The 26,145-nt window shown below is 35.6% G+C and overlaps 1 protein-coding gene across 1 annotated transcript in view; it reads left to right on the top strand.

Moving 5' to 3' along the window:
* Window positions 1–26,145, top strand: part of LOC306851957 (ATP-binding cassette sub-family C member 3-like) — a 63,265-nt gene that overhangs the window by 16,940 nt on the left and 20,180 nt on the right. Inside the window, exons 2-19 of the mRNA XM_079388501.1 lie at window positions 1,032–1,208; window positions 1,290–1,415; window positions 2,659–2,787; window positions 4,330–4,455; window positions 4,635–4,696; window positions 5,495–5,626; window positions 7,939–8,172; window positions 9,382–9,559; window positions 13,557–13,718; window positions 14,885–14,977; window positions 19,512–19,715; window positions 20,746–20,892; window positions 21,765–21,852; window positions 22,024–22,090; window positions 23,281–23,407; window positions 23,488–23,664; window positions 25,556–25,723; window positions 25,887–26,070. Coding sequence (XP_079244627.1) covers window positions 1,032–1,208; window positions 1,290–1,415; window positions 2,659–2,787; window positions 4,330–4,455; window positions 4,635–4,696; window positions 5,495–5,626; window positions 7,939–8,172; window positions 9,382–9,559; window positions 13,557–13,718; window positions 14,885–14,977; window positions 19,512–19,715; window positions 20,746–20,892; window positions 21,765–21,852; window positions 22,024–22,090; window positions 23,281–23,407; window positions 23,488–23,664; window positions 25,556–25,723; window positions 25,887–26,070 — 2,581 coding nt within the window. The remainder of the gene's footprint in view (window positions 1–1,031; window positions 1,209–1,289; window positions 1,416–2,658; window positions 2,788–4,329; window positions 4,456–4,634; window positions 4,697–5,494; window positions 5,627–7,938; window positions 8,173–9,381; window positions 9,560–13,556; window positions 13,719–14,884; window positions 14,978–19,511; window positions 19,716–20,745; window positions 20,893–21,764; window positions 21,853–22,023; window positions 22,091–23,280; window positions 23,408–23,487; window positions 23,665–25,555; window positions 25,724–25,886; window positions 26,071–26,145) is intronic.

Raw genomic sequence — 26,145 nt, 5'->3', positions numbered from 1 at the left:
TGAGCTCCTGTGTAATTTAGAATTAATTATATATATATATATATATATATATATATATATATATATTCATGTTTCTGCTTATTCCAATGTAATTTATTATTATTTTATCATAATTGTGAAAAATGTATAATATTTATAATACATATAATTTTTTTATCATGTAAAAAAAAATCATACATGTTCATAGTTCTGATAGTTCTGCTTATGTTGTGAGTTTTAATGAAATTTATATTTCATCATAAGTTTGAAAAGCATTCAAAGTATGCATATTTATTCACTTCATATATGTGTCCCTGGAGCACAAAAGCAGTCTTAAGTCGCTGGGGTATATTTGTAGCAGTAGACAAAAATACATGGTATGGGTCAAAATTATCCTTTTTTTATGCCAAAAATCATTAGAATATCAAGTAAAGATAATTTTCCATGAAGATATTTTGTAAATTTCTTACCATAAATGTATCAAATCTTCATTTTTGATTGGTAATATGCATTGCTAAGAACTTAATTTGGACACCTTTAAAGGCGATTTTCTCAATATTTTATTTTTCTGCACCCTCAGATTCCAGATTTTCAGATAGCTGTATCTCGGCCAAATATTGTCTGATCCTAACAAAACCATACATCAATGTAAAGCTTATTTATTCAGCTTTTTGAAAAATTGACACTTAAGACTGGTTTTGTGGTCCAGGGTCACATATTAACTTGAGCTCATAAAGAGACACCATCCTCTACAGGACAGCTCAAATATTTTAGATTGAACATAAAAATATATAATAATCTTAATATTGTTTGTGCATGTTGTGCATTTTTACAAATTGATTTTTTTATTTTTGTGTGCTTTTCTGAAGCTCAAACAGTAGGGCATGATGCTCATATGATAATGGGTTCAATTCTCATAAAAAGTCCTGTGCATGAACTGATTCAAATCGAATAGACTCCTGCTCTTTGTGCTGCATATGATATCATGTCGTTTGGGAACCGTGAATCTGAACTGATGTTGGTGTTCATCGCGTTTGCTCGTGTTCCCTCAGGACTACAATCTCACGAAGCACACAAACCTGCCGGATCTCCCAGCATGCTTTCAGCTGTCCGTCCTGCCATGGACTCCCTGCATCTACCTGTGGCTCTCGTCTCCCTTCTACATCCTTTACCTCAAGAAAAACAACAGAGGCTACATCATGATGTCTGTATTGAACAGAATCAAAACGGTAGGAGATGTGAACGTCTCTCAGGTGTGCTGGAGTTCTCAGCTATCTCTTTGTAATGATTCGTTGTATTTGTGTGTGCAGGTTCTCGGCTTGTTATTGTGGATCGTATGCTGGACAGACCTGTTTTCTTCAATTCATGAGATGAGCCAGAATCAGACTAAACCCCCAATATATTTCATAACTCCTCTAATAGTTGGCATGACAATGGTAAGTGTGAACAGACGCTGGATATGTCGGTTGTGTCCGTGTGTCAGATCAGTATACAGTGAGATTTCACACCTCTCTAGTCCAAAAAAGCCTTCATTCAACAATGACTCACAACAACACATCAGCAGCATGAACATGGAGCACATGATTTGTTTTATGAATCTGTGCAATTCAGGCACTTTTGTTCCTTTTCATAAAAGCACAGTGGAAAATCGTGACCCTTTAATTATAGTGGAGTAGAGAGTGTGGACAATAGTCTCAGTTATACTCAGTTATAACTGACCCCAGTGTTGTTCGAGTTTTCAAGTATTTAGTTTTTATTAATTTTTTATATTTCAGTTTTAGTTATTTTAGTACATCAAGTTAAACTAAATGCAAATGAGAAAAGCTGCCTTGGAAACTAGCTGAAATAAAACTCTCAGATAATGTTTGTTTTATTTCAAGTAATGAAAATGCATTTTTCTGTTTTTAGTTACTATAATAACCCTAACCCTAGTATTATGTTAAAATTCTGGGTAATTCTATTGTTATGCTCAGAGAGGCCTTAATTAGATTTCATACAATTCACCAAAAATCACATAAAAAAAATAAATAAAAATGAATGGAAACCAGGTAAAACAGTGAAACTTCAATATTAATACTTCTCCAACATTTTTAAAAAAGTAAACATGAAATATACCATTTCAAACATTTAGTTTATATTAATATTAGAAACTGTATTTTATTTTTTTGCTTTGTTTTTAAATTTGACAAAGAAAGCTTGTTTATTAGCGACAAAATACTTTACTTAATGCAATGCTTAAATATTATATATGAAATATTATGTAATAATAATTATATTGTTTGTGCATGTTGTTGTGCATTTGTACAATTTAGTTTTTATGTATATTTGTGTGGGCTTTGCTGAAGTTCAAAGAGTAGAGCATGATGCTCACGATGATCATGGGTTCGATTCACATCAAAATGTGTACCTTCAATGCAGACTACATTTCTTTGAATACAATTGTCAGGTCACAAGTAATCTAAGAAAGTAATCAGATTACATTAACTAAAATGTGTAATGTAATGGATTACGTTGCTAACCACAATTTTTGTCATGTAATTTGGAACAAATAAGCTAAATATGTATGGCACTGTATGTCTCCACTTATTTTGTGTGCACTATCCTGAAGTCAGTATCTGCTCAGAAGGAAGGTGTATCTCCATGTTTTGTGAAAGTTTCGCCATCTGTTGTCTCTTCTAGCTGTTAGCCACGTTCCTGATCCAGTATGAGAGGCTGAAAGGAGTGCAGTCGTCCGGTGTGCTCTTGATATTTTGGACGATCTCAGTGTTGTGTGCCATTGTGCCTTTCCGCTCCAAAATCGTGTATCAGGTCAGTATGTCCATTTTAAGCAGATATTACAGTATAGAGTAGTTCATTTCAGTCTAACCATGTAAGCTGCTCTGGCAGCACAGTCATCTCTCAGTAATGTACGACTCTCTCCCCTTCTGCACGTTTCCCTCCCGTTTTATTCCTCACATGCATCTTTTGACCTACATGTTTGGCTTTCTCTCGGCTCTGAAGGAGTTCAGTTAAGGCCATGACTGTTTTGAGAGAATAGTGCTGCTGTTGTTCCTAAAACCTGCTTCAAGACAGCTTATCTAGCTCACAGAGCAACAAACAGAACTAAAGGCTGTTGCTGTTTTTCATGTCAAATAAGTCTAATTCTTGCTCCTGGTTATGACAAATGCCATCTGATTTAGAATTTTGAATAATCATTTATATGCACTTGACAGACGCTTTTATTCAAAGTGAATCGCATTGCATTTAAAGTATATTTATTCACTTCATGCATTCCCTGGGGACTGAACCCATGAACTGAGATGCCATGCTCTGCAGGAACGCTCAAATATTGTAACTAAAAATATATAATGATATTAGGAATGTGTGTGCATGTTGTGCATTATGCATTTTTCAAATACATCAATTTAATAATATTAATATTGTTTGTGCATGTTTTGCATTTTGAGTTTTCAGAATATAATACTGTTCATGTTGTTTGTGCATGTTGTGCATTATGCCTTTTTTCAGATATATTAATTGAATTCCATTATTATTTTTCATTGCATGTTTTCCATTAAGTTTTTTGTAGATATATTAATGTACTAATTTTAATATCGTTCGTGCATGTTGTGCATTTACATTTTACAGATATATTTAATGCTATTGATATAGTTTGTGCATGTTTTGGATTTACATTTTTCAGATATATTAATTTAATAATATTAATATTTTTTGTGCATGTTTTGCATTTTGAGTTTTCAGATATATTTAGTACTATTCATGTTGCTTGTGCATGTTGTGCATTATACATTTTTCTGATATATTAATTGAATACTATTATGTTTATGCATGTTTTCCATAATGTTTTTTTAGATATATTGTGCATGTCGTGCTTTTACATTTTTCAGATATATTTAAGAATATTAATATGAGCATTATGCTTTTTTTTTTTTTTTATATTTCATCAAATGGTGGTTTGGTTATAAAGGTTCATTAGTTGATGAATGTCTTTTTTTTCAGTGATTAAATACTTAAGCATAATGAGGCTATACAATTAAAAGTTAGCTCTTTGTTGGTCGATTTCCTAAAAACATGTAAACACTGTGACATTATTCAAAACATCACTCATTGTTTGAGCGTCTCGACCATCCTGACAGACAGCGTTACTGATGACGTGAGTGTGGGGGGTCAATGTGCGATGTGGCGTGGTCTGACGTTGTGAACTCAAATAAGAAGTAGATATCTTGGATCTGTGTGCTCATGAAGAGCAGGGTTGGGTGGAATAAGGACACGCTCAGGGCTGAGGGCGTTTGTGATGCAGCGTGTAGAGATGTTACGATTACTTGATAAAGCAGCATTCTCTGTTTTCAGAATATGGTCGAAGACAAGCTGAGGTTCACCACGTTCTACATTTACTTCGGCCTTACCCTGCTTCAACTCATCCTGTCATGCTTCAATGAAAAGCCTCCTCTCTTCTCCAGCGTGGTCACAGATCCTGTAAGTGTGTGTGATCTAGGGCCAGCGGTAACCGTCATGCTTTCAAAATACAAGATTGAATAAAAGAATGATTTAGTGCCATAAACTGTGGATTATGTGGATCTTTGAACATTAGAAGGGTCATGGAAAGGTCAGAACTGCAAACTAAAGTGCCTGTGGTGTTTTTATTGGATTTTCAGAATGCTTGTCCAGAAATTACTGCTGGTTTCCTCTCCAAAATGACCTTTTGGTGGTTTACTAGGTGAGTAATATGAAGTAAAATATAATATAAAAGTAATAACAGTGACTGTTTTCCAGCTGTTCTCACAACTTACACTAACGTTAAAAGTTACATAAATGTTAGATGTTAGGACAAACAGTTCCTAAAGTAATGTTTATGGAACATTCTTATAGCTATATTAATGTTTGATATACATTCTCATAATGTTGAGAAAAAAACATTCTTCGATCAGCTCTCTCAGAATGGCTCTATGATGATATTTGTACATGAACGTGGTAAGAAACTTTTTCGTAACCTTTAAATAACTTGTAAATTGGACTTTTTAGTGTTCTTAGAATATTAAAAATAAATACCGTTACATTTGGGGTGAAAATAAAGTTAGTAGAATGTTGCAAGATACGTTCGTTCTAATCAAGAAGAAATAAAACTGAAATAAAGCCCAGTTGTAAGATGTCTTTGGATTTTAAATGAATGCACGTTTTCTCAAGATTTAAAGGGATAGTTCACCAAAAAATTGACTTGGTCTCATATCTTTCCCAAACTTCTAGGACTTTCTTTCCTCTCTGAAACATAAAAGAAGATATTTTGAGAAATGTCTAGATGTAGTGACCAGTTCTTCAAAATATCTTCTTAATTGTGTTCTGGAGAGGGTAGAAAACATGGGGGGTGAGTAAATGATGACAGAACGGATTTTGGGTGAACTGTCCCTGTTATACAACTTAAACAACAATAATAAAAGCACTGAAAAATGATTGTCCAATGCCAGCAGTATTCTTGTTTAAGATGTGTCTAAGACAGATTTCTGTTTGTGTTTTACAGCATGGCTATCAAAGGCTATAGATCCCCACTGGAGAATAAAGATCTCTGGTCGCTGAACAAACAAGACAGTTCAGAGCTGGTGGTTCCCAATCTGCTCAATGAATGGGAGGTGGAGAAGTCCAAAGCACAGAGGTATGCATTCAAACAGAAAATGAAGATTTTAATTTTTTCAAGATTTCACAATCACTGTCACTGTGTAAGTTAAATAGGCTGTGAATGCCATTTCTTGTTTACACTAAGCTCCAGGATTTTTCTAGTGAAATTTTTATTTAGTTGAATGAAATGAAATCTATGAAATCTTTTATTTTTTCCCAAATTCTGTTTTTTTTTTTTTTTCAAAATTCAGTTTTTTTCCCGTGATAATTTTTCAATTTGAATTGTTAAATTAAATTTTAATAATCAAAAGGCATGTCTAATTAATAAAAAACTCACAAAATGTATACAATTTTATCCTATAATTCATTAACAGTTTAACAAAAAAAATTAGGTCCCTATAATGTTTTATATTTTCTCAAATTTCGTTTTTAGTAATCAAACAGCATATCTAATTAATAGGGCTGTCAAAGTTAACATGTTAATTGTGCGATTAAGGTGCCCATTTTTGGTGAGTGACCTCATAAACACGCTCAAAAGCTAAAAAGTCCTAAAAGAATGTGCATCAAGTTTTAAAGCTTTTAAAGTGAAACCTGCTGCAGTCTGTCATTGATGGAAATCAAAGAACAAAAGAAAATGTATTGTTTAAAAATATAATTTAAATATTTGAAATATAATTTAAATGTGTAGTTTATGAAGATTGTTCATTTAAGTTAACTTAAATTAAAAGTTGTTATATTTTTCAAAGCCTATTGAATGTGAAAAATAATGGCTTTCAGTTATACTGTAATGTTGAATTTCTATAATTAATAGCTACAACTGAGGGGAAAATGCATTTAATAGAGACATCAGTAGCAGTATTGCCTTCATTAATAATAGGCTACTTAGTAAAAAGATACCGTTAATGACATATTTAAAATATACCGTCTTTGTTGTTTCTACATTAGTTTTGAGATTCAGTGTGAAATTATGACAATATAAATGCAATTAATTGTAATTAATTACAGAAAAATGTGATTAGTTATTTTTTAATCGATTTGTCAGCATCAGTTACTCCTGACATCTGAGCTGCTGAAGACTCAGAGGATTAACGTCACTTTAATTTTGAAGATCCCGATCTGCCTAAACGCATTTATGTTCGCACAAATCATTCGTGATCCAGCCTCAGGTGCAGAAGATGTGAGTATAAGGGTTATTTATGAATCTTTGCAAATCTCCTTTCCCAATAACGTGCTAGTTAGCCAGTTTCGCGGCTGAAGTTTAAAGTCTGCTCGTCACCCCACGGAAGAGATGGGCGGGTTCAGCAGAGCTCATTAGCATTTAAAGCAACATGGACTAGAATGGCTTGCTAAAAACAGAGCTGATTTTCACAGGGTAAAAAAGGTGTTTTTACACTACCATTGGGAAATTAATGTATATTATAGACTTTTCATTAAGAATCATATCAACTTGGAAAATGGGCATCCGATGACCCGTTTGAGCCAAAAACGCACGTGGTCATGCAATTGCAGTAACCTGTTTTCTTTTATCAGAGTAAGGTCATAAACGGTGACCTCGTACCCCGATTTCGCGTGGCATGTAAATGCAATAACCCGCTTTCTGTTGGCTTATTGAAGTGTGCATGTGTGATACGTGACAGGAACGCATCGTTAGTGCAGACTGAAGCGCATCTAGACAGAGCAAACTTTTTGCAGTACAGAAAGAAGGAAATATATCAGAAAAGCAGACTCTTTCATGGCTCAGAAAATGATCAAAGTTTTCTCATCTCGTGCAGCAGAAGTAGAAGTGGTTCAGTCAAAACGCTGCATTTATAACTGCATGAGAGGATAAAATATGAGCTGTAGCCTATGTTTCGCGCTGACATGTTGCAAGCCTTATTTAACTTCACAACTGACAACCATATGGAATACTCAGATTCGCAAATGATCATATTTTGACGTCACTAAAGGGAAATAACCTGATTTATTAATAAAGTCATGTAAACGCAGCTTACTTGCGTTGTCAGGTACTGATGTGCATGTAAACGGGGAGACCTGGTTATTTTAATAAGCTGATATTTGTGAGTTATCAGCTTACTGGTGTGCATGTAAACGTGCTCAGTGTGAGAAACTGTTATTTTTGCAGGTGGTTTTGGTGACTCTCAAGTACAGATGCGTTTTGATTCCCCAAACCTAATGCATTTACATTCATGCATTTGACAGATGCTTTTATCCGAAGTGACTTACATTGAATTTAACTGTGCATTTGTTCAATTCGTGCATTCACTGGGAATCGTGACCTTGACATTGCTGCTGCTGCTAGAAGAGTCATTTCAGCTTCAGAAGAGCAGCTGTTCTTGTTTTTCTGTGCAGTGAGCCGAGCATGAAGGAGCAGGCCGCGTTTAGGAAGGCAGGCCCGGGCGCTGAACCCAACCATGTGAGTGCCAGTCCGGAGGAGGAGGAGGTTCTGCTGTCCAAGCAGAAGGAGGCGCGGTTGCCTTCGTTCCTGCGGGCCCTTCTCAGGTCCTTCGGGCCCTACTTCCTCATCGGCTCTGCTTTCAAACTGCTGCAGGATCTCATTACCTTCGTGAACCCTCAGCTGCTCAGGTGAAGCCACCGCAGCATCATTCCCAGCCAAAGAGGAACACTATAGTCATAATTAGTTATGATTTTACGATAGGGAAGGTGCTGATATCGCACACATCACAATAAAGCTGCCAGTCAGTGAGGTTTACTCGCTCTATTGCGCTGGTTATTTACAGTAGATGTTCACAGGGTTGTGAGGAGCTTCTGTTTTCACTAATGGTAGCTGCTGATATTGTGATTCATAATTAATATATTAAAGGGATTGATTTAGTATGAACAGCTGTAATTGTTTGTCGGATAATGAGCGACACAATAGCTGCTCTGTTCCTTTAACATTTACCTAGATCTGGGTTTTATTACACGCATGGTTTTATTTTGCTTGCTTATAACAGATGAAGTATGCTGATTAGCTGGAAGGTGGTGTAAAAATTATCTTTTATATTGCTGTTTTCCATAAAAGCCTGCAAAATCGTTTGCATGTTGTTTTGCTTTCTGCACATATGCTTTTGACACTCTGTGCCTGTGTTTTGCAATGCAAACAGAATGCAAATATGTTTCTCTACAGTCCTTTTCTGGTAAAACGTTTGAAATATTTAAGCATTTATTTGATCAAAAATACAGTAGAATTGTGAAATATTGTTACAATTTAAAATAGCTGTTTTCTATGTATATACTGTTTGTTAAAATGTCATTTATTTCTGTGATGCGCAGCTGTATTTTCAGCATCATTACTCCAGTCTTCAGTGTCACATGATCTTCAGAAATCATTCTAATATACTGATTTACTGCTCAACATTTCTGATTATTATCAATGTTGAAAACAGTTGTGCTGCCCGATATTTTTGTGGAAACTGTGATGCATTTCATTTTTCAGGATTCTTTGATGAACAGAAATATCAAAAGAGCAGCATTTCATTGAAATAGAAATATTTTTCCTTTTATATCTTTCTTGTAACACTGGAGGCTGGAGTAATGATGCTGAAAATTCAGCTTTGATCACAGGAATAAATTGATCACAATATATTCACATAGAAAACAGTTATTTAATATGTGTAATAATAATGTAATGATATTTCACATTGTCAAATAAATGCAGCCTTGGTGAACAGAAGAGACTTTTTTTTTTTTAAACCTTCCAATTCCAAACTTTTGCCTGGTATGCAGTTGATGATATATGGAAACCACGATGCACGGAGTTGTGTTTTTAACATGATTTACTTTCGTTGTTAGGATGCTGATTGACTTCACCAAACAGAGCAATGCTCCGCTGTGGTGGGGTTACTCGCTGGCGTTCATGATGTTCGGCACTTCCCTCTTACAGACCCTCATCTTACATCAGCACTTTCAGTACTGCTTTGTCACAGGCATGAGGCTGCGCTCAGGGATCGTCGGAGCCATTTACAGGAAGGTACACACTAGACAGATGTCTCTCTGAGAACTCAGACCAGCACAAATCTATGTTCTGACAGGACTGGTTTATGCTGGTTAGTGGTGGCCGACCAGAAGAGTTTTTACTGACCAAAAGTTAACTCAAAAATTGAAATTCTGCTGTCATTTACTTAAACCTGTATGACTCTCTTTTGTGGACCATTAAAGAAGATATTTTAATATTTTATATTAGATATAGATACAGTATCTTATATATAGATATATTAAAGAAGTTTTTTTCCCACAATGGAAGTCAATGGACTCATTCTTCAAAATACCTTCTTTTGTGTTACACAGAAGAAATAAATGCATAATTCATACAAATAATGCAGTATTTAATGAGTAAATGATGACAACATTTTTGGTGAACCATATATTTTTAAGCACTTTATCGGAGTAAATCATGAGAACTATATTATTATTCAAAATATTATAGTACTAACTAGTACATACAAATATTGCATACAGGTCTGGAACCTATGGGAATTTTTTTCCACCATGGGATTAAAAAAGGTCATTGAAAATTACATTAGTTGCATCTCTTTATCTTATAATTCAAACTTTTATCTTGCAATTCAGAGATATTTATAAACACAGAATTAAATGACAAAATTCAGGATTTTGAGATAAAAGTCACAGTTAACTGTTTTTATTGTTTATTCATTGGCTTCCAGATAGGAACCACATGAGTAAATGATGACAACATTTTGTTGGGGTTTGTTTTTTAAAGCAAGTTATACACTAGGGTTTTAACAGTTCATTGATTATACTAGAAACTGTACCTTTTCAAACTCAAATGAACTTTCCATGCTCTAGTATTGCAGGTTTGACCATTTATCATTATAAATGTAGTTGGGTTCACACGGTACATGTCAGAGAAATTGCGTTCAGCCTCAAGGAAAACTCTAAACACTGATACTTGAGCTTTTATCAACAGATACTTGCACTTGAATGTGTTATTCCGGTTATGACTATATTGCTGTGACTGTCAGAAGCAAGAGTTACAATATAAGCATTAAACCTTCTGGCCCATGTTGTGAGATAAAGCCTGTATTACTTCACATTAAATACACATAACACTGGAAAACATGCTCACTCTGTGTGCCAGTACAGTTAGAAAGCATTGTTTGTATTTTATTTGCACTCTCAGTTTAACAAGTATTTAAAAAATGCAATAGAAATGCAGAATAAATGAAAAAATACATTAACTTCTAATGCTTCATTTTAATGTTAATTCCAGCATGACATTGCGTTTAGAGTCACGATGACAGACGGTGATTTAAATAAACTCCAGCTTTTGTGTGATTTCGCCGTCTGGCCTCTGAGTAAAAGAATAGAATAGAATAAGGATTTGAGTTGTTTTAGGTGTGGTGGTGTGGGTGTGACGAGTGTTCACACACATGCACTTTTACCCAGATCTGGGTAATAATTTAATGCTGCTAAACTCGTGGGTGTGTTTGTCTGTTGCCAGAAATATTCCTTAAATTCTGCTTCATCACAGGATACTGCATTAGAAAAAGCATTGAAATGCATCAACAGTTCAATGCATTAACTACTTTGATATACAGTATACTGTGGTTCTGAAGGGATACTATGTTCATGTAGCATGAGATGTAGACAGTACTTCTTATATTAAATGAAAGAAATCAAGTCCAAAACATAGTACAAAGTTTTATTAACAACTTTTTTTAGCTGCAAAGCTGCAAAGGAAGTCAGAAACAGAAAAAAAATTTACCTGTTACACTGTAAAAAATAGTCTACGAAAATGTAAAACAGGGTTATTTGCTAATTTTTGATGATTTAAAAAAAATTGAAATCCTAAATAGTAGTGTCAAAGTTACAATCTACATTTTATGCATTTATTACATATTTATTACACAATTTTTAATCATGTTAAATTAAACTATGCTAAATTAATAATGGCTTTGTTTTTGCATTATGACAATAAAAATAATTTTTGGTTTGTGGAAACCTGTTTAACAACTACAGAGATATTATCATTATTTATTACTATAAACTTTAAATTGATTTGACGATGACAAAATCTAGTTGATATTGAAGTAGAAATTAATTTAGTAGTTGTTTTTGCATCATGGCAATGGAAATAAATAGTTTTTACAGTTTATGCTGGTTTGTGGAAAGTTGTTTGTCAACGACATACATTATTTATTTTTATTTATTATTTTTTTATCCATTATTGCTTTGGCAGAAAATCAAGTTGAAATGAAAGTAGAAATGAAATTTTAGTTGTTATTGGATTGTTTTGACAATGAAAGAAAGATTTTTACTATGTTTACTGGTTTGTGAAAACGCTCGTCAAGTACAGAAATATTATGTATTATTTATTACGAAAATTTTTCAACCACTTTATATTGAATTGCTAATGAAAAATCTAGTTAAAATCAAAGTAGATTGTTTTTTGGATTATGACAATGAAAAAGAAATATTTTTAGAATCTGTGCTGGTTTGTGGAAACTGTAGAAATATTATGTATTTGTCACGCTTGACCAGGAAGCAAGGAATGAAGAAGCAAGGAGTAATACAAAACACGATCTTTAATAGTTCACACACGTAGGAGACACAGAAACACAAGGAATGATGTTTAAGAACCGACAAACACTAACTGAAAGGACTGGGGCTTATAAACACAGGGTAATTGGGAAAGACGACGAGACATACCTGGAGCAAATTAACAATCAGACTGGGGAGAAAACTGGGTCACATGTGGAGCAAAAACACAAAACTGTCCAGGATCCTGACATATCGCCCCCCCTCCCGGAAGGTGCGTCCTCGCACCGTTGAAACATGCAAAGGGGAGGGGCGGGTGGGAACTAGGGAGGCGGCTCAGGAGGAGGACGGACACCCGGGAGGGGGCCGGCAGACAGAGACCAAGGAGGCGACGAAGGAGGGAGGAGCCAGGGAACAGACAGGAGAGACCCGGAGCAGGAGGCGCACAGCTGAACCCAGGCCACAGCCGTGAAGATGGCCCACGGTGGAGCCGACGGAGGGAGGAGCCATGGAGGAGGGATGGCCGGAGACGGAGAGCCAACGAGCCAGGGGGATGCCGAGGATCCGGAGGGCCAGGGTGGAGCAGAGTGCTCTGGCGGCGGAGACAGAGACCTGGAGATCCGCGGCAGAGCCGGAGCGACTGAGGACCCAGGTGGAGCTGAAGAGAGGAAGGAGCCCAACGGAGCCGGTGGGACGGAGCGACGAGGCGCAGCCAGAAGAGAGGAGTCCTGAGGCGATGGCGGGTCGACGCCCGACCAAGGCGGAGCCGGAGGGACGAGGGAGCCCGGTGGAGCTGGTGGATCGAGGGGTGACGGTGGAGGCGAGGGATCTAGGAGCCGAGGTGGAGGCGAGGGATCTAGGAGCCAAGGTGGAGCCACTGGGTCGACGGGCCGAGGTGGAGTCCGGGCCTCGGAGGCTGGAGGCGGAGGTGAGCGATACTCCAGCCCCGGCGACGCTGGAGGATGGCAGACCCACGGGGCTCGCACCGTACAGATAGGGGGCTGAGGGCGAGCGGGGGGGGCTACCAGACAACAGCGGTGGAGGAGGCAGGAGAGGGTGGGAGGGTGTGAATTTTCGAGGCTCGGGCACAGGAGGGCATTCTGGAGGAGCGGGCACAGGAGGATCGGACGCCCCCTATCTGTCCAGCAGTCCCAGATTTATCTTCAGCTCACCCTCAGCCGCGGTGCAGAAACCAAAACTTAATCAAAAATTAAGTTTTGATATATTTACGATATTTACGATTTTTACAAAATATCTTCATGGAACATGATCTTTATTTAATGTCCTAATTATTTTTGGCATAAAAGAAAAATCAATAATTTTGACCCATACAATGTATTTTTGACTATTGCTATAAATATACCCCAGCGACTTAAGACTTAAGACTGCTCCAGGGTCACATTTATTTTCAGCAGCTGAATCACCGATGCATACTGTGCAGTTTCTGACAGTTTGTGGTGTCTCTGCAGTCTCTAGTGATCACGAACCAGGCCAAGCGCTCGTCGACGGTGGGTGAGGTGGTGAACCTGATGTCTGTGGACGCCCAGTGCTTCATGGATCTCACCACCTTCCTGAACATGCTGTGGTCAGCGCCGCTGCAGATCATCCTGGCGCTCTTCTTCCTCTGGCAGGTACAGCGCCACACATTTCAATACAATTACATGCTTCCTCTGCCTTCTATTGTTCAAACAATAATCATATTCATACAGAATGTTTCTATTATAAAATGTGTGGCAGGTTTTGTTCTTAAAAGAGATGCTGAATGCAAATATTAAATGCTTTTGGCCATGTAATCATGCATAGTTATGAGTGAAATAAATAGGCTTGACAGCTTGTAAAAGAGATTTTTGTAAGGGAACATGTCTTAAAAACCATGAACAAAACTGAAAAGAAAGGTGTGTGTTGATCACCCTGTGTTTTGAGGTGAATTATTGATTGCCGAGAGCATGAAGCCATTGAAATTCAAGACATTTAGTTTAAAATGGTCAATTTTCTTGTTCAGCCAATATCATGTTAATAATATTGTTGATCAGGGTTATTATCATTAATGAAACCTAATCTAAATTTTTTTTTAACTAAAACTAAAGAAAATTCATAAATAAATTAAATGTTAATAATACTTATGTTATATTATTAATAAACTAATCATTCTTAAATTAATAAATAAATTAATAAATGTATAGAGACATTAAAATAAAAAAATGAAAATGACAAAAACAACAAAATTTCTATAAGTTTAGCTAAAATGAAAGTGAAAATACTAAAAATAATAAATACATAAAATAAATAATAAAAAACTGTTTTACTTGTAATAAAATAAACATTAATTGAAATAATAAAGTATTGAAAATTATTTTTATTCCACTTATTTCATTTAGTTGCCAATGCCAAGGCAACATTTCTCATTTTCTTTGTTTAAATTGAAGTACTAAAATAACTAAAACAAAAATTCAATAGATCATAAAATCATAAAATCAAAAATCATAAATTAATTAATTGTTAATATTAATAATTATTAATAAATTAAACATTCTTAATGCAATTAAATGTATTAATACATTAAAAAAATAGAATTAATAAAAATATAGACATTTCAAAAAAATGAAAGAAAATGACAAAAATGCAACAAAATTACTAAATCTTTAGCTAAAATGAAAATGAAAATTAATAACAAAAAACTAGCAAATGTTATGATAGTTATTGTGTTGGGTCAGTACTTGATGTCCAGTATAAAGTCTAGGGACTGAAGAGATGTCTGACAGATGTTCGTTCTGAGAGTTTTGTGTCTTGTGTTCAGAATCTGGGTCCGTCGGTTCTGGCCGGTGTGGCCGTGATGGTTCTGCTGATCCCATTCAACGCTTTCATCGCCATGAAGACCAGAACTTACCAGGTTTGGCTCTCTTCTCTTCATTAACACTGAGTTATCGTGCTTATCAATCTTTGCATCTGCTCTGAGGTTTTCATAGCTCGTGCTTATCAGACTTTCATATTTCACAGTTTCTAGCGAGCCGTCGTTTCCTCTTAAAGAGACAGATCACAAATTAAACAGGAAACAAACACCATGTGTGAAGTCATTTCTGTCTGTATGCCACACCAGGCTTATTATAGTTAATTAAAAGTATAAAAAATAATTTTTGTGTTTTTTATACTGAAATAACATAACACCAAAACTTGATAAAAATTGTCAATTTTCACATGTAGCAATGCTGTCTTAATAACTCAGCATATTGTTGTCAGTTTGTGTTTATATTAATACATTTCAGTGTTTGAACACTAATATTTCTAGTCCTTCCGCCTCCAAGATGGCCGCTGGCAAGTTTGGTGTGCTTGTGATGTGTTTAGTTTACATTATTATAAGAAATGTTTTAGTAAATGGTCCTAAAGATGGCATGGACGAGTGTTTACTAAGCAAATACAGCCATCCAAACAAGTTTTTAGTTACTAAACAGTTGGACTATGGAAAGAAAACTTTGTTGGAAACGTTCCTGTATCCTGGCTGGTATCCAGCCATGTGTAAATCAAAGGCTGGAGTTAAGCGGCAAATTAATGACGGTGATTTAATCATCTGTATGTGCCTACTATTATCTGGGGATGTACACCAATGTCCCGGTCCGATGCCCGACTTTGGACCTAGGAATATGGAGGAAATTGCGACGGGTGAGAGGGTATGTTGGCCTTGCGGTCGATGCAATGATGGGAGCAAATATTTGTCCATGAGTGCAGCCGACTTGGAGGATGCATGGAGTCATCGAGAGAACGGAGCTGGGCTTGGGAAACATAACGGCATCCCTTGATGAGTGTAAGCAATCTGGCGATTCCGTTCAGTTCAGTCATCCTGTACGGTCTTGGAGGATATCCGTAAGGTTAAGCCAACTGTGGAGTTATTCCTTTCGACGAGGGGACTTCACCTGCTTCATCTTATCATCAGAAGCCAAAAATCACCGAGATACGTCTCCTCAGGAACAGCAATAAGATGGGACTATTTTGTTTTACCGAGACATGGCTGGCTGACTCCATTAAGGATGCCGAAATTGAAATAGAGAATTATTTTTTAATTAGGAGAGACCGAAACCGAAAAGGTGGAGGTGTATGTGTTTATGTGAGATCGGACATTGGGTTTAATCAGAAAATGGACTTGAATAATGACCAATTTGAAACATTTTGCTGCCGAAGAGCAAGCCTATTTTAGTTGGAGCATGCTATAGACCACCTGACCACACAATGTTTTATGAAATTCTGGAAGAAGTGTGCTCAAAGTGTACAGACTTTGTCAATTCAGAAGTTATCATGATAGGTGATTTTAATACTGATATTCGAAAGACGGACCTTTCTGGCTATAAGGCGTTAATGAATTTGTGTCGCTCATTTAGTTTACATCAGCTGATCAAACAACCAACGCGTGTCTGTTCCTCCACTCAAACTATTATTGACCTTGTTCTAGTGTCAGATAAGTCTAGGATAGCAGATCGTGGGCTAAGGAATTATGGATTGAGCGATAATTCTGTTGTTTTCTGTACTCGAAAGATAAAGAAAGCAGTGCTCAATTGTCATAGTTCCATAAGAATTAGGTCACTAAAAAGCTATAGCAAAGAAGCATTTGATGACTGCTTGAATTTAAAAAACTGGTCTGCTGTGTTGCAATGTAATGATGTTGATAAAGCATGTTTTATATTTAAATGTATGTTTTTAGAAGCTGTAGATAATTTAGCACCATTTAAGGTAGTAAGAGTTAAACAGAGAAAGGCTATTTGGTTGAGAAATAAGAACTATGGTATATTTAGGAGAAATAAGGATTATCAGAGTTGGGCAGAGTATAAGAAGGTGAGAAATGAAGTGAATAGATTAGTGGTTAATGCTAAAAAGGCTTATTTTAATGAGAAAATTGTGGAATATAGAAATGATTCAAGTAAGTTATGGAAGTCCCTCAAGCAGCTAGGTTACAGTAGCCGGTTGAAAACAAAAACTAGTAACATAACACTTGATTTGGGGAATAATGTCACAACAGAAAAGGTGACAGTGGCAGATAGTTTTAACAACTATTTCTCATCAGTTGCTAGTAGACTGGTGGAAAAACTACCTGACCCGTCAGGACAGTATGGTGAAAGCCAATACTCAAAGTCAAAGTAAATGGCTTCTCTTTTGAAAAGGTGTCAGAGGCAGTTGTACTTGAGAAGAATTTAAATAGCTCTAAAGCCACTGGCTGTGACAATACTCCAGCCAGATTCTTAAGAGATGCTGCTGAGGTGATCACCCCATGTATTACCCATATTATAAACAAGGACATTGCCCCAATAATTTTAAATTTTCCAGAGTAATTCCATTATATAAGAAAGGGAGTAAATTAGAATATGGAAATTACAGACCTGTTTCTATTCTGTGCAGTCTGTCAAAGATAATTGAAAAGATTATCTTTGAACAACAGATTGATAAATATTTAGCATCACGCAATCTATGATATGAGTTTCAGTCTAGCTTTTGTAAATCTCATTCTACTGACACCTGTGTACTGTATCTAACTGACCATATTACGAGGGAGGTAGATAAAGGTTATTTTTGTGGTATGGTCATGTTAGATTTACAGAAGGCCTTTGATACAGTTGACCATGGTATTTTGGTATGCAAATTAAAATCCATTGGTTTTAATGACTTAGCTGTCAGATGGGTGAGTTCTTATCTGAAGGATAGGAAGCAGGTGGTGGATATTGGAGGTACAATGTCTCAACCACAATGTATAGAATGTGGGGTTCCTCAAGGGAGTGTCTTGGGTCCAATTTTGTCCTTATATATATATATATATATATATATAAATAAATGACCTTAAGTCTGTATGTTCATGTGAACTTTTTTATATGCAGATGATTCAGCGTTATTGGTTTCACATAAAGATAAGAACATAGTTGAAAGAACCCTTAGTGTAGAATTATCAAATGTCAGTAGGTGGATGTTAGACAATAGGCTATCGCTTCACTTAGGGAAAACGGAAGCCATATTCTTTGGGTCAAAAATAAGATTGAAAAGATCTCCTGGTTTTAAGGTTTTAGTTGGAGATAATGAGATTAATGTAAAGGAATCAGTTAGTTACCTTGGATTGCCACTTGTCAGGAGTGGGCCAAGCGCAAAAGGTTATTACCAAGGTAAATCAAAGAGTACGTTTCTTGGACAGAATCTCAAGGTTTCTGGACAAGAAAGCGATGTAAACTCTGGCAAATGCTTTAATTCAGCCATATTTTGACTATGCATGTTGCTCTTGGTATAATGGTGTCTTAAAGCACCTGAAACATAGGCTTCAGATTGCTCAAAATGGGGCTATAAGGCTTATTTTGAACCTCCCCATGAGATCTCATCTTGATACTTCTCATTTTGAGACTATTGGGTGGTTAAAAGTAGAAGATCGAGTTTCTCAGATTCACCTGTGCATGGTACATAGGTCTGTGTATGGGGTTGTCCCTAAATATTTGGTTAATTATTTTAATAGAGTCAGAGATGTTCACAGCTACTCCACAAGGGCAGCCTTACTGATTTTGTACTTCCTAGAGTTAAGAGTAATTTAGGTAAAGAGTCCTTCATGTATGTAGCAACAAACTTGTGGATATATATATATATATATATATATGGATGTGATGATTGATGTTTGATCTGTTTTTCTTGTTTTTGTGGATGGAAATAAGCCCAAGGGCTTTATTGTGTTATCCTGACTTTTTTTTTTTTTCATGTTTTAATGTATGGTGTATCGTGTATTTTTTATTCAGCAAAAAAAAAAAGGGTCAAATCAAATCAATGTTAACTAAAACAATATCTATTATTGTTAAAAAAAACCACTTGAGTTACCTGAAATAAAATAAAATATATAAAACACTTATTTTATTCCATCTAGTTGCCAAGGCATCATTTCTCATTTTTATTTAATTTATTTAATCTCATTTTTTTTATCCATTATTATCTAAAGGATGTACTTAACTGAAACTAAAATAAACATTTATATTAAAAATGTATATTTAAAAAAATTATTAAAAAGAAAACTACTAAAAAATATTCCAGGTTAAAAAAAACTTTAGAGCTACATCACACTGGATGTTGATTTAGGGAGAAAATTAAATTAAATATTAAATATACATTTGAATGAGACCACCATATATAATATAGATTTTTTGACAGCATTAGTGAGGCAACATTATTTTCACATTTAAATGACATGCAAGGCAACATTTCTCATTTTTATTCATTTTAATTTGATGTACTTAACTAAAACTGAAATGGAAATGAATGCAATTTTATATTTTAAAAATTCTTAAACCTAAAACTAATAAAAATTACAGAAATGCACATCAAAAAGACTAAAGTTTTAACTAAAATTAAAATGCACAGTATAAAAATAAAATATAATTCAAAATATGCATGAAACCTCATTGCATTTGTCGGCACAGGTGGAGCAGATGAAGCATAAGGACGACCGCATCAAGCTGATGAACGAGATTCTCAACGGTATAAAGGTGCTGAAGCTCTACGCCTGGGAAGTGTCCTTCAAGGAGAAGATCCTGCAGATCCGGCAGAAGGAGCTGAATGTGCTGCGTAAGACGGCGTATCTCAGCGCTCTCTCCACCATGGCCTGGACCAGCGCACCCTTCATGGTAACTTATCGCTTTCTGTGTGGTTTCATGTGTGTCTGACGGAAATGCAAAGTGCTTATCTTTGATATGCCTAATGATGTGGTAGATCCCTATCTAGGCGTCGAGTTGCTGGCTCATGTTTCAAAAGTCCATCAGCCGATGTGATTAATAAGCTCAAAGTGCACACCAAACACGGCCCTTTGTTTCAGTTTTTTAGCACTGACTGAAGTCTAAGGGTCCTAACATACACCCGGCGCAATGCAGCGCAAAGCGCAGGTCAAGTGTTTTTGCAAGTTTCAGCATGATGCAGTTCTCATTTTCCCGTCCTGCGGTGCGTTGTTTAAATAGCAAATGCATTTGCGCCCATGGGCGTGCTGGTCTAAAAAAGAGGTGTGTTCAAGCACATTGTTGGTGTGTTGCTATTTTGAGGAACTGAAAATAGACTGCACCATTGACCAACTCAAACCTGGTCTAAAGTCAATGGCACAGTATTTTTTCTTGTTATTTAAAGAGTGCGTTAGTAATATGCGCCTCTGGGCAGGTCCACAACGAGCTTATTACACACACAGGAGCACACAAACATGCTAAATATAAAAAATTACAAGGTAAAAGATTATTATTGTGTAGACTACATAAATATAAAAATGCCTACATGTTATTATGGCTAGTCATTGTATGTATCAGAATTAGGCTACCTATTTGCTTGCACACGAGCAGATCCGTTTGCTCTCCGGAGACGCGTTCAGTTTTTGCGCTTGCAAATTCCGCCTGTAAATAGGGAATCCATGAGCACAACTCGCTCTTAAAGGGAATGGGAGATGAGATTGGTTTATTGCACATTACGCCCAAAAAACACCCATTACTCATTAAGAGAATAGGGACAACCCGTGTAGACCATGCGCCGGGCGCGCGACCGTTTCCCGTCGTTAAACTAGCAAAAGTGGATTCAGACACGCGCTGAGTGCACTTGCGCCGTGCGCTTTAGACCATGCACTTAGATCATTAAAATTGGGCCCTAAATCTGTCATGTTTGTGCTGTGATGTCCTTCAGGTGGCTATGACCACGTTTGCTGTGTTCGTGTCTGTGAAAAAGGAAAATGTCTTGGATGCAGAGAAGGCGTTTGTGTCTTTGTCTCTGTTCAACATCTTGAGGTTCCCGCTGAACATGCTTCCACAGGTCATCAGCAGCATCGTACAAGTGAGCCTCCGCTTCCTTAATATTTCAGAAATATTACAGCTTTAGAGATACATCACAGATGCCATTGATTAAAAAAAAATTATTTACATATACATATATGTGACTACCTTTTTCTGCTTTCCTGCCAGTATCTGTCACACAGAGCAGCAGAAGTTCTCAAAAATACAACTGTATATATAATATAACTGTATATATATATATATATATATATGTATGTATATGACACACACACATATATGTGACCCAGGACCACAAAACCAGTCTTAAGTGTCAATTTTTTTAAATTGAGATTTATACATGACTGCTTTTGTGCTCCAGGGTCAGTCACAGATGTATATACATGTAATTAAATGAAATTAAAATATATGTCATATGTTGTCAAAAAAGAGATTAAAGAGATTTTATTTAAAGATTTTAATTAAATATATATATATATATATATATATATATATATATATATATATATATATATATATATATATATATATATATATATATACACACATCTGGCAGACAAGCAGAAAATAAATAAATAATTATAAATTAAAAATTTTATAATTAATTAAAATAAGTATAAATTGATCAGGAAAGCTGAAAATAATTAATTTTGCCTCACTTTGAGAAAAAATTAAATATACATATATAAAAAAGTGAGTCAAAATTATTTTCTGCTTTTCTGTCAGCATCTGTCATAGAACTAAAGCAGAAAATAACTTTTCCTCAGTTTGAATAAACTGATTGGGGTTAGTCTATGTAGTAATTGCGTAATATTCCTGGAGTGAGATCAGCTTCATCATGTTTTGTGCTCCTACAGAATAAGCCGTTCTGTTCTGTTTCATGTCTGATTGTTTCTGTGTGTGATTGTTCGTCAGGCCAGCGTGTCTCTGAAACGCATCCAGAATTTCTTGAGTCACGATGAGCTCGATCCCGAGAGCGTGGACAGAAAAAATAACGCTTCAGGTAACAGAGCCGGGCTCTTGAAGTAGTGTCATGCTAAAACAATCAATCTCGACTCCAGTTTCTGCTCTCAAGCTCCTCTAATGATGAGTCATTGTGAAATCTCTGCTGTCTGCAAGTTTCCTTTCCTCCAAAATGAGTCGTTTAGATGACTCACGCTTTCTCTCCCGTCAGAATACGCCGTGAGTGTCGTAAACGGGAAATTCTCATGGGCCAAACAAGACCAAGCAGCTCTTGACAAGTAAGACTCATAAAACACCGTCTCTCATTCATCTTAATGTGTGCAGCTGATCTTATTTATGTACTTAGAAAAGATCACAACAGCAGATCTATTTACATATATGGTCTTCATGGACAACCTCCTGTTGCAAACATATGCTTATGTTTCTTTGATTCACGGTTAGAGTGAAGCCAAGTGTAATTTAAACAAAACACCCACTTTCATAGAGGCCTTTACTGCATATTAGCTGCGTTTCTATGCTGAAGCTGTTCTAGATTTATGCAGAACATCATTTATAGTCCTCTGAAATACATAAGACTTATTTTAGGATCACTTATTCATATTAATATAAGAGGCATTTTAGCCTGACACCTTTTGTTTCTAAGCGATTTTCACATACGTGTGGTTTTTAAATTTGATCCTTTAGAAAAAAGTGCAAATGTATCAATATTCATGTGAATATTGTGCATCTGTGTGTGATATTCATGTGAATATCACACACAGATATGTGTGTGTGCACAGTTATTGAAAGACGCGTTGTTGTCAAATAAAAAATAGAGCAAAAATAAAAACTTTATTTTAAATGGTGCCTTTAAAAGTTGCTTTCTCAAAGTGCTTTACAACAAATGCAAAACACAAGAAACAAGACAACACAAGATGTGAGGACAGAAGAATAAATTAAATATGACAAGAAATATATAACAGAAATAAATAAAACCACATATAAAAATCAAATAAAATAAAAATAATAATAAAAAACTAAATAAATCAAATAAAACAAGAACATATAAAATAAGAAAATAAATAAGCCAAATAAAATAAATATAAAAAGACAAAAAAATAAATAAATAAAATAATAAAAATAAAACAAACCAAAACTTATAACATTATAAATATAAAAAACTAAAATAGCTAATAAAATATCAAATAAGAAAATAATACAAAAAACAACAACAAAATAACCAAAATTGAATAGAATACAATAAATATAAAAAAATTAAATAATATGAAATTAAATAAAAAACAAAATAAGATAAAATATAAAACAAAAATACAAATAATAAAATGAAATAAAAATGTAAACTAAATAAACAAATAACAGAATTGAACCAGTAGTCAAGTAAAAGCTATCCTTAAGTAAGATGCTTTAAGACATTGAGTGATGAAGTGATTGATTAACAGCAGTGCTGACCCGTGTGATGTGTCGGCAGCATTAATGTGATGGTGCCGCAGGGCTCTCTGCTGGCGGTCGTGGGTCACGTGGGTTGTGGGAAGACGTCGCTCATATCCGCCCTGCTGGGAGAGATGGAGAAGCAGGAGGGTCAGATCTCCATACGGGTGTGTATTTCTTCTCCAGATCAGTCTTTATTAGGGTTTATCAGGAGAATGCTGTGTTTGATGCTCGTCTCCTCCTGTAGGGATCCGTGGCTTACGTACCGCAGCAGGCCTGGATCCAGAACGCCACGCTCAGAGACAACATCTTGTTCGGCAGACCGTACGTGGAGCAGAAGTACCGCTGCGTGCTGGAGGCCTGCGCTCTGACCCCTGACCTGGAAGTGCTTCCTGGAGGAGACCAGACTGAGATCGGAGAGAAGGTGCTGGATCTCAACGGCTGTGCATGACTTTTAAATAAGCTGGGCTGTCAGTTGAACGTGTTCATTTAATACAGTTAATTATATTAAAATACATTTTATAATATTTAATATTATTTAATAATATATTTTTTTAAATAACACATTTAATCATAATCATTTAATAGTTTTTTATTGGTATATTTTAATTAAATAGTGCTGTATGGTAACTAGGGCTGTCAGTTTAATATGTTCATTTAATACAATTAATTCTATAAAAATATATTTTATATAGTATTTAACACTTTATATATGTAAAAAACACATCTAAACATGACATACAAAGCATGTTTTTGGACTTTTCTCAACAGATATTCATTTATGCAATTATTTGCAATTATTTTGATTAATTAATCAGCATATCAAGTAATCATATTCAAATGTAACTGTTTGACAGACATTTTTTAGTACTGTATGTGTGTGCAGAACATTTTTTTTTTTTTTAAATATATAAAATAATGTTGCATGGTTATTAAAGCTGTTAGTTGAAAATGTTAATTTAATAGAATTAATCATATAAAAATATATTTTATTTAATATCCCATAGCATTAAATATTGTTTAGTAATATTTTAATAGAAATTAACACATTTAATCATGTGCCTTACACATATATAAGTTATATAAATATACATACACTGGTTATACACACACACACACAAACACACACACACACATATGTTTATACATATATAAACATATATAAATGGTTTTCTGAGTAGCTTATTCAATGCAAGTACAAAATACAAAGCATGATTTTGGGCTTTGGGTTTTTTCAGCATGTAATCATATACATGTGATTATTTGCAGTTAACTTTATTAATTAATAAGCACATCATGTAATTAATCATATTAAAATCTAACAAATTGGCAGCCCCAACTGTGTAATACAGTATTTTTGTAGTAATGGTTAGAATCTGTGTACAATTATATAAAACGATATGTTATAGAATTTAATAATATTTAATAATAATTTAAAAAGCATTGCAGTTAAGATGTGTGCAGTGCATTAACCTGATTTTAATTGTTATGTATGACTTTGTTGGTTTTCTTACCATCTGAGCTATTAAGACAATGCAGTTAGGCTTTGGACTTTTCTCAAGAGATATAAAAAAATATGTTTATAAAACTTAGTTGGAATCCTCAATTCTGATTGGTCAACAACTGTGTTTTTTGTTTTGATCACAATAAAGCACGACTATTACTGTTTCACTCAGTGGTGCAAGACCCTTAGCAACCATCCTTAGCAACATGTTACATGTATTATGTATTTCAGACAAATTAACTGTTATTGATTTAATGAATTATGAGTAACCCCTGCTGGCGTTATGTTGCGTCTTTCATCTTTTATTTTGAGACCCTTCCCCTTCAAAGAAACTCTTCTCGTGCGGGAGAAACTTTAATTTGTGCGTTTATCTGTATGGAAGCCCACAGTTTCCAAAGTGAGGAGGCAATATTAGCATATTTATTAGTTTTCTGTTTCAGGTATGGTTCTGTATGTCCTTATTTCCATCAGGTTACACTGTAGTGACGCTTGCAAACTCGCGCTGTGTCACGATTCACAAATCAGTCTGTTTTAAACTAAAAGACCGAAAATGGACGTTTTCTCATACTGAAAGATAAGCAGATGTATGTGTGCCATTTTGACAGCCCTATGGTGTAATAACCGCTTTATAAAAGCTATAAGGTGTAACTCTAGGCTTACTGTATTGTGAATAACTTCCTAACAACGCCCTTCAGCTGTGACTTATTCACAGTACAGCACGGCCTCTGGTACCTTATTGCTTTCAAATCTGTTTATGTGCGGTGTCATGTAATGTGGTTATCAGCATGTCATGTCAATGGTGTGTGTGCAGGGCATCAATCTGTCCGGTGGTCAGCGGCAGAGAGTGAGTTTGGCCAGAGCGCTGTACAGTGAAGCGGACGTCTATCTGCTGGACGATCCTCTGTCCGCCGTTGACGCTCACGTCGCCAAACACATCTTTGACAAAGTCATCGGGCCTGAAGGAGCCCTCAAGGAAAAGGTATGTGCATGATTATTTCCGAGCCTGTTCCCTGACAATAATATGGGTGAACTAACAGTGGTCAGGACAATGGTCTCACATGTGATGAGCTCTCGTCCGTCACAGTCGGGCTGTAATGTGATTTAGCAGATCAGGGTAAAGCGATGTGCTGTTCCTCTTCCAGACACGGATACTGGTGACCCACGGGATCAGCTTCCTGCCGCAGGTGCACAATATCCTGGTGATGGTGGACGGACGCGTGTCAGAAATGGGCTCCTACCAGGATCTGCTCAAGCAGAATGGAGCTTTTGCAGAGTTCCTCAGAAACTACTCTCTCGAGGATATCATCGAAGAAGATGAAGTCACCAGTACATAAGATAATTATTCATTATTTATTATACATATTATATAAATATTTATTTTAGTTAGAAAAAAAAAATATA

The sequence above is a fragment of the Barbus barbus genome, assembly GCF_936440315.1.
Source record: "Barbus barbus genome assembly, chromosome: 32".
Taxonomy (NCBI): Eukaryota; Metazoa; Chordata; class Actinopteri; order Cypriniformes; family Cyprinidae; genus Barbus; species Barbus barbus.
This window is presented reverse-complemented; position numbering and strand designations above follow the sequence as displayed.